The sequence below is a fragment of the Papaver somniferum genome, chromosome 9 (genome assembly GCF_003573695.1).
Source record: "Papaver somniferum cultivar HN1 chromosome 9, ASM357369v1, whole genome shotgun sequence".
Taxonomy (NCBI): Eukaryota; Viridiplantae; Streptophyta; class Magnoliopsida; order Ranunculales; family Papaveraceae; genus Papaver; species Papaver somniferum.
In genome coordinates, this window is record NC_039366.1 from 91,561,989 (window position 1) to 91,571,983 (window position 9,995).

Sequence of the window (9,995 nt, forward strand, 5' to 3'; positions counted from 1 at the left end):
TCTTATCCAGGTTTCCACGATATTGTTGACCGAGTAATAACCTAAGCTAGCCAGTCTTTGTCGAAGTGGCATAACTTGAAGAGACAACTCGGCTCCAAGGTTACGTGTGACTAATAATGATTTTGCCATAAGATGGCATAGTAATCAGCCAGCTATAATAATACACGTAGATGGCATAGTGCACCAAGTTAATAGCTAGCTAAGTCGTGACGCGGGGCGCGACCATCCGAGTCAGCATGGACATGGGTGCTAGGCTTGGAGCAACATAGTCGTGGCCATATGGCTAGGCTAGGCCGAGAGGCAAGGAGGTCGTGACTACTAGCTATCCATGCCAGACTAGGTGGTTGTGGCACGGTTGTGGCTAGGATACAAAGTGTCAGTGTTTTGGTTATGGCTAGGTCGAGGAAAGGAGGCCGTAGTCACTGGCTAGGCCATGCCGAGAGATAGGGAGGTCGTGACTACTATCTTGGCCATGCCAAGAGACTTGGAGGTCGTATCTAGTTAGTCTAGGGACAAGGTGGTCGTGGCCACTGGATAGGCCAAGCCAGGAGATAGGGGGTCGTGGCCTGATGTCTAGTCTAGGCCGAGACATGGCTAGGATGGAAGGAAAGGTGGCCGTCGCCAAGGATATGATAGGCCTGAAGACAAGGAGGCCATAGCCTGATGGCTAGGTTAAGCCGAAAGAAAAGATAGGTGTGGCCAAAGGCATGGACAGGATGACAGATAAGGAGGCCATGGCCTAGCTAGCTAGCTAGGGAATTGGTGGCCACGACCTTGCTATCTAGTTGGCTAGATAGGAAATTGGTGGTCGTGGCTAGGTTATGAGACCCAACCATATTAGCCTGGCTATGGAGTGCGGCCATGTTGGCGTTGGCACTTCGTTTGTAGCATACATAACATATTCGAGGAATTCGGCCGTGGAATTTCTGCGACTCGAAGTAATATTCCAAATATTATGCTTCTGGTAATTCAGAATAGCGTAGTAGCTTATTCTGAATATTTATAAATTATACCATCAGTATATGTTGATTAATACATGACAATTTGTATGGTCGTGCATAAAATAATGAGAGTTCAGCCGAGTGAAGCTCTAAAATCTTGCAGGCATATTCAAGGCCAGTATAACCATTAGATGGATATGCATTCTCAATTCTCTTACGAAGTATAATGTAGAAGTACGAATCTATAATTCTGATGCCGGGTCAGGAATTTATACATATTTATAAACATATATAAAATACCGAAAGTTCAGCTGGGTGAAGCCCTAGTACATATATAATTATAGATATGTCTCTGATGTAGGTTCAGAGGCGATTTTTACAAGTTTTTCCCATGTTAGAAAACCACCATCAACATTAAGTCCCATGCTTAGCGCGGAACAAGAATGTTTCATGGTAAGCACTAGATGGTGACAATGACGCTAAAGAATTTATGACTCATTTGAAGAGTAGTTACTTATCTTTATCTCCTCCAGGCAATTTCCTTGGCGCGGACTTGGGATTTCGGATTGAATTATTTTATGAGCAAGTAATAGACTCTGGTGCTCATGATTTGATTATATAGTGGCATGCACTAGTGATAACGTCAGCGATGCAGCAATAGACCTGTGATGAACTCCTACAGATAAATTTTGAAGTCATGGCCCGTTGTAGCAAGACTGGAAATAGCGGAAGCCATCATGAGGAGTTGATGATCACCTCATAACAAACGGTGAAGGCCCCATGTCTAAGAGATTTCTTATAAATCTTAGAAAACTCCGGACTCTGTCATGATGTTGACTTATCATAACCATGTTTCTGGTGAAGACTGTGAACTCCCGACAGCATCTTATAAGCTCATATTCCAGATGTTGAGAAGGTATTAGCTCACACCATCCTAACGAGTGAAACCCGATGTCAGTACTGAAGAAAGCGAAGCATCATCAACAAAACCTTTCTACATTAGAACCCCATATATCTTGTGACATCATAGAGTCCTCTAATTCTTAAAGCAAGCTCTGGAAAACGGTACTCATGGTCATGATAATCATTTCACCTATCACGGTTAACGAGGCAGCCACAAACATCTCTAGCATACAATGAACATCCAATGTGCTTGACCACAGATTCATGCTTACCTTCTCGACATCTGGAATATGGGCTTATAAGATGCTGTCAGGAGTTCACGGTATTCACTAGAAACATGGTTACGATAAGTCAACATCATGCCCGAGTCAGGAGTTTTCTAAGATTTATAAGAAATCTCCAAGCCATGAGGCTTTCACCATTTGTTATGAGGTGATCATCAACTCCTCATGATGGCTTCCGCTATTTCCATATCTTGTTGCTAATACCGGTGTTGATCAAATCTTCTGGTTGAAGGAGGTGATGGCATGCAAACTTTTAAAACTAAAGGAGCCTTCAGTCCCCAAGTGTAGCTTACTTTGATTGTATCATCATGAATCTATGTCTCTAAGATTTGATCTATAAAAAGAATTCAGGAAGGTTTAAGTTTACCTTTGTTGTTGTTGTTTTTTGTCGCTTTAAAGCTTGGATAAGAACTCGAATAATGTTGAATCCCATGTTAGCAACTGGGATGTCGAGCCGCAACTTGGATGCATTAGAATGAAGCCATATCTTTTCCTGATTCTTAGATGCATGAGCTTATTGTACTCTTTTGGATGTGATGATTGGATGCTTGGAATATCATATGGACGAAGTCTCTTGGAGAACGAAGAGGTATAGTTGAAAGGGTCATGTTGATAGCATGGCTCCCCAAATGTCTTTAAGAAAAATGCTTCAGCAAAGGTTCTAGAGTTATCTCATGAATCTCTGATTGTTGTTGGGGATGGGATGCGGTGAGCAGTCCCAGTCGTACTTTTCTTTAGTTGCTGAAGTTGTGTTCTCTAGGTAGGCTTGGGATGCGTCTCGTCCTTGTAAAGTATTGCAGATGCCTTTCAGACAGAGATGATGATATCCTTATACTATATCTTTGAAGAGTGAATGACCTTGTCACGGTTATGACTTCTTGGTTGACCGTCTCTTCTGAGTTGAAGAGTTCCTTGACAGTGAAGGGATTCCGTGTTGAGACTCAGTCCCCGAGTGTGGTTTACATGGTTTTATCTTATATATCCGGTGGACATTGACCATGATAAAGATTTCACCATCTTGCATCCGTACTTCTGGTGTCTTTATTACTTCTTCCATAAGAAACTAGAATATGGAAAAGTACGAATTACCTTTGTATGTAGTGGTTGTTTCCATGGTGAGGCTTTGGATGGTATCAACAAGCGAGTAGCAACGGGGATCTTGGCAGTAGTTGTCATCATAAGAGACTGCATTGTCGTAAGAACAGAACAGGTTGGCTGGAACTGCATGGACGTCCGTGGAAGCAAAAGGTTTGGCCGGCCACGTATGCGAGTAATAAGTTTCCACGACTATGAGCTTCGGTGGGAAAGGACGAGAAGTGGCCACAACTATGAACCTTGTCGCGAGTAGATACGATAGGTCAGTCTTCACATATCTCTTTGTTGATGAAATTCTCTCAAATGTCTTCGTTTGTTCTTCATTATTCAATCTTCGAGGGTTATTCAGTGATATCTGATACTCAACTACCATATTCTAATCCTATTTCAAGACTTGACTTTAATAGATTGAAAATCAAGATATAATTTTGTGCAACTAACATCGATAACAAGCTTGAGATAGAAAAACTTGCGAATTCGAACGAACGGTGCTCTAACAAACTTGTTTTGAGGTTAATTTAACATACCTATACTATAAACATATTAATTTCAAGTATGGATTAACTTTTCTGGGCGAAGTGCAGAATTATATGGATACAATGCACCCGCGTTCCGTATTTCATGAATCTTCTCGGCACACACACCAGACTAATACTAAACACTGGAGCGCCAGACTATGACTTTACCGTATTAAATCCCGACAAGGTTACTAAATCATCTTTTATAAAACATTTGAAAACTAAAACTTTCATGCCTATCAAAATAATTAGCTAACAATTCATAATTTCAAAATAATTAGCTAACAATTCGTAATTGTGATAGTTAGGGTGGAAAGTGAAGATAGTTCGTTGATGTGTTATGAAACTTCCAAGTGAGTCTTGACTAAAAGGTTCCACCATGTGATGAAAGGGAGAGTTGAGTCGATGAAGATCCCGAGGAGTTGACTAAAAGGTTCCACCATTTAACAGAAATTTCTGGAATGTTGGATCAGCATTCTTCAACCAGAGATTACTTTGTAAGCCCCGGCAAGGAAGAAACCTTAAGGGAAGAGAAGTGCCATGTCTTTTAAGATACCATGAGTGCTGGTTCAGACGCAAGACATTCTTCCCAGGCAGTTCCTGCTGGTTGCCAAAACATATTTGCGCATGTGACAATCTCGGGATATGCTTCCACCCATGATCCAGTATGTCCTGCAAAAAAAGAAAAAAAAAAAATTTAGCAACACCTTGAACACAAAAATAATGATACAGTTATGTGCCAATTAACACAGTACCACAGTTTAGTTTAGTATATAAGGCTAGGTAAGTCATATTAATTAGAAACAAGAGTCGATGAAGCCTCAAGTGTATCTCAGTGTATTGCCAGATCGCTCGTAAGGAATGATAAATTCAGATCTATCCAGCTAGGAGCTTATCATGTTTGGAGTTTATGGACGACAACATGGTGTTTGCAATAAAGAATTATCCATGCAACAACATCTTCTGTTAAAGTAATGTGGTTGAATCTTTGTTTTACTCCTCCAACTGATTTGGGCGCAGTTATAATCATCAATTATGAAAATAATACAGAAACACTGGGGATGGACTGCTCCAGCTTCTTCATATTATAAAATTCTGAAGGTGCTGCAGTTTCTAGTAACTCATTTGGTCCATGGTGTGTGATTATGAGGTGTTTTCAAGTTAAACAAATATCAGTATTCAAGGCTTTCATCCTTGCAATTCAGCGGGCTAAGAAAATAAGCTTAAAGCTTGCATCACAAATATTGATACATATGTGGTTTCCATGATCTCTATAATGAGATGGTATCAGTTTGATGGAGAATTCTAATAAGTAACCAGAACAATTCTGATGTTCAAAAAAGTAAATCCGAGCAATTATGTTATACTACAGGTTACATATTTTTGCTACCTGAGTTTACAATGGACCTAGCAGTTTTCAGAATATTTTTGACTCGTAAAGCCCCGTTGAGGAATTACTCAATCAATTCGGATGGACCACTCCAACTGAAATCGTATTAGAATCAGTGAGCGGTTCTAAACGATTTAATAATTGATCATATTTGAAGATGCATTGAAGCCAAACCGAACATGCCACTGGAAACAAGCCATGGGAATATCATTTTTCTATTGACACGACAGACCAATTTGCTAGGACTGAGCTGAGCCATAGATAGCCATGGAATTCTACTCTCAGCTGCTAAATGGCATCTATATAGATTTGTGTTTTGAAATTCAATGCATTGACGAGTATCAGAGCACATGAAAACAACCTAACACCCTCATAAGTCTTACTACACTTAAATGCTCCCACCAAAAAACAAACAAACAGTCGTCTAGCTTTGGAGACTAATCTTATCTTCTTATCCTACATTTCAAAGAAATTCACAAAAGAGATAGTTAAAGAGATAGAACTTACCAGACATGTTGATTTTGGGTAAAACTCGAACACCATTCTGAAATCCAATCCCTACCATCTTTTGTACAGTGTGTGTGGATTTTTTGCCCCACATGAACGCAGGAACATCATGTTTATACAAAACACAATTACATAAACCATCTTCTTCTTGAGGCGTCTTTATCTATTCATCATACTATTGCGTCCAATGTTTCTTCCTGGACTACATTACAAACTGATTTAACAGAAACTAGACTACCAACATAAGTGTGCACGTTGTCCAATTTTTGATAAGCACGTGTATCCATGAATTTCGTTCTTCTGCTTATTGGGTTATACAACACTAAATCCTCATTATGCTTGTTTGAAAAAATACCCCAGACTTTACATAATAAGATCTCACCATTCTGAAAAGACTGTATTGGCCTCAAATTGATACCTGTGTTCAATGTGCTAATGCTAAAAACTTTAGTCCAAGAATCCATCACTCCATATTCCTTCAAAATCCATACATCCACACTCGCACTATTAAGCGGATTCCCAAGTAAGCAAAGGTTACCACCCAACAAACAAAGAGCAAAATCAGATATATCCACACGTCCACGTTTTTCACACAGAGGGAAAGGTAGTTGCATTTCTTTGAAATTCTCGTCCCCTATATCAAAAGAAACAATAACTCTATTGGCCGCTTCATTGACTCTGCTTCTAGTACCTAGCATCCAATGAAGAACCCCATTTAAATGCACCCCATTTACTCTGCTGATACAAATACTATAAGGAATATCCTGGAGGATTCTCCATGAGTCTGTTCCTAAAGTATGAACTATGACGCGCGAAAAAGAATCCCAATCACCAGTAACAATTCTCACTACCTTGTAATCACAGGTCTTGCAATCGTAACCAAACCCATAGCTTCTAATACTAGGAATACCTGAAACTCGTGGTAATTTCACGTACTCATTCGTACATGGGTTCCAAATGCAAACCACTTTAGGTTTGGATTTAAGGCAGATCAAACCGTTACAAGAGCCAAGGATTTCGACAAAGCACTGGTGGTACTTGAATGGACAACAAAACTTCACACGCTGATCAAATAAAGACAATGAATGGTTGTAATCAACCGAAGGGAATGTAGCAAAACCATCATCATCGTATTTGGTAAGGATGAGACGGAAGTAGTTCATTCGATTAGAATGGTATAAATGCATTTTAATAAAATCAGGGTTTCTGAACAGATTATACCAGCTCTTGCAAACAGATCTGAATCTTAAGATGGATTTAACTAGTAACCTTGTGAGGATGTCCATGATGATCTCCTCTGGAAGATGTCTCCGTTCTACAATTACTCCTGTTCTTCCCGCTTTCATTCTTTTACTTCCTTTTCTTGCTCTTCTTCTTATCTTTCTTCTTCTCCTGCTGTATGTAAAAATCCATTTCTTCATCATTGATGCCATCAATGGAACTGTGATTTTAGATTTCTTCTTGATCATAGCTAATAAAATTGAGGGGAACAGCGGTCAGGAACTTAGGGTTTAACTGTGCCGTGTTTCTTCCGCTCTCTTTTGGTTACTCTCTCCGTCTCTCCCTCCAATAAATGTTTAGATGAAGAAGATGAACCTTAGTCCATCGAGGCCCAAGTCAGTATGTGTGTCGGTCCCGGTCTTAGGGGTGAGCATTCGGGCGGGCAATCCATGGTTTCCATCCGGCCCAACCGCATTTTTGTCGATGGATGTCTTGGCAGTTCATTAGTGAATCTCGGAGGAGACTCGTCAGAGATTCTGGAGTTAAACTGGCTGATAGTGGTGGTTCTTCGTCTGCAAATAAGCTAGAAAGCGACGCTGGACAGATTAGTTTTCAAACTCCAAGTATTTTACATTCTGCTTATTTTCCCGTATGCCTATATCTCTCTGGATTTCTTGTTATGAGTAGTATTAGAATCAATAATTTCATGAATTTAGTCTATCCGGTTGTGTCTTATTTTTGGGAATTCGTTAAGATCATGTCCTGGAACTGTCAGGGATTAGGACCACCTCACACTAGACAACAATTAAAAAAACTCATTCATTCTCATGAGCCAAACATCCTATTTTTGTCTGAAACAAAACAATATCATTCTTTTGTTGAAAATACACTGCATGCTTCAATGTTTTATAATCATGTATGTCAAGATCCTGTTGGTAAAGCTGGTGGATTGGTGGTTGCTTGGGATAAAAATGTGAAACTTCAGGTTCTTTTCAAGGATGATAATCAGATTAACTGTAGTGTGTGGGATGAGAAATTCAAAACTGAATGGATTTTAACCTGTATGTATGGTAGTCCATACAAAAACCATAGAAAGGATGAGTCTTGGAAAATAGTTAACCAAATGGGTGTAGATATGAATCATTCTTGGCTTATTTTAGGAGACCTCAATGTGATTTTAAATTATAATGGAAAAAGAGGGGGAAATGATGCTAATGGCGCTGATGTTAGGAAATTCTCCACAATGTTTAACAAATTAGGTATCACATATATAGGATTCCTGGGATTTCCTTTCACTTGGTCTAACCACCAAGATGGTGAAAACCATATTGAGGAACTTTTGGATAGGGGTATGGCTAATGGTTCTTGGCTAGCCCAATTCCCAAATGCCAGTCTGAAGCACCTGAATCATTTGGGTTTTGATCACTGTGCTATTCTTCTTAACACAGACATTCCTAGACATGATGGTCATAAACCTTTTAAGTTTTTTGGCCTTTTTCAGGAAGAACAAAAATGCAGAGAAATTATGAAGTCTTCCTGGGAGACCTCCATAAATGGTTCTATAGCATATGTTCTGGTTAATAGACTAGCTATAGTTAAAAAGGAGGTTAGTTTATGGAACAGAACTGACTTTGGTAATATTAAAAATAACCTTAACAACATGAATAAAAGATTAGACCAAATCATGTCCAATACCAATGTTAGGTTAAATGAACGAAACCTTTTGAATACTAAAGTTGAGATTCAAAAACTTCATGATTATGAAGAAGAGTTGTGGAAAATCAAAGGTAGGGAGAATACTATTCTTGTAAGGGATAGAAACACACATTATTTCCATCAAAATAATGTCATTAGACAAAAGAGAAATAGGATCATGGGGCTTTATGATAACAATAATATTTGGGTGGAAGGTGAGGATAAGATAGCTAACTGTTTAAATGTTTATTTTGAAACCCTCTTAACTACCTCGAGTCCTGTCATTAACAATGATATTGTTAACTTAGTCCCTCCCTCCATCTCTGAGTTGGAAAATGAGCAGCTCATGAAGTCTCCTTCTGAGGATGAAATCCACGATGCGCTCTTTGGAATGCTTCCAAATTCTATCCCTGGGCCCGATGGTTTTCCGGCTTGTTTCTTTCAAAAAAATTGGAGCATTGTTAAGAATGATGTCATTGCCACTGTTAAAGCTTTTTTTAGCAGTGGTCATATGTTAACTCAATTGAATCAGACTTATATTTCTCTAATCCCAAAAGTCCTTCATCCTGCAAGATTTGGGGATTACATGCCTATTAGTCTATGCAATATCGTTTATAAAATTATTTCAAAATTTATTGCTAACAGGATAAAGCCCTTCCTGGAAAGATTGATATCTCCATATCAATCTGCTTTTGTCAAGCAACGACTTATCTCAGACAACATCCTTGTTGCTCATGAGATAATTCATGCTATGAGAAAAAAAAAAAGTAAGACTGATTTCTTAGGTTTAAAAATCGACATGTCAAAAGCTTTTGATCGTGTTAAATGGGATTTTCTCATTGCCATCCTCCGCAGAATGGGGTTCTGCGAAGCTTGGTGTTCTCTTATTTTTCAATGCATAAGTACTAGTCAATCTGCTATTTTGGTTAATGGTGTGACGTGTAAACTTTTTAAACCCTATAGAGGCTTAAGGCAAGGCGATCCTTTATCGCCTTTCTTGTTCATTCTATGTATGGAATCCTTTTCAAGGACTCTATCCAACGCTGAATAGAAAGGTCTTATTGCTGGTTTAAGATTAACAAAAACTCTCCTTCAATCAGTCATTTACTTTTTGCAGATGACTGTTTGATTTTTTCAAAAGCCAGCGTCACCCATAGCAAAAATATGTTGATTATGTTAGAAGATTATGGTAACACCTCGGGGCAGATGATTAATTTTTTCAAATCTGGTATATTTTTCACTCCTCATATTCAAAACAGTTTGGGTAGAGACATTATTGATATTCTTAAAGTTAAAAAAATTAGACTTGATGATAAGTATTTAGAAGGCCCCCTTTTACTAATAAGTCTAAAGTTAAATGTTTTGATAACCTGTCTGAAGAAATGGGAAGTAGACTTAAGGGATGGAAGAGTGACGCCATGTAGGGCTGCACAAGAACCGG

At 38.9% G+C, this 9,995-nt stretch overlaps 1 protein-coding gene across 1 annotated transcript; it reads right to left on the reverse strand.

Moving 5' to 3' along the window:
- Positions 1–3,807: 3,807 nt before the first annotated feature.
- On the reverse strand, positions 3,808–7,529 carry LOC113307529 (F-box/kelch-repeat protein At3g06240-like). The gene is made up of 2 exons (XM_026555964.1): positions 5,639–7,529; positions 3,808–4,413 (listed from the first exon to the last, which is right to left on the reverse strand). The coding sequence occupies exon 1, from the start codon at positions 7,105–7,107 to the stop codon at positions 5,809–5,811; it is 1,299 nt and encodes a 432-aa protein (XP_026411749.1). The 5' UTR covers positions 7,108–7,529; the 3' UTR covers positions 3,808–4,413; positions 5,639–5,808.
- Positions 7,530–9,995: the final 2,466 nt, after the last annotated feature.

Coding starts and splice junctions, on each gene's coding strand:
- LOC113307529 (XM_026555964.1), bottom strand. CDS start 7,107: ATGATCAAGAAGAAATCTAAAATCACAGTTCCATTGATGGCATCAATG.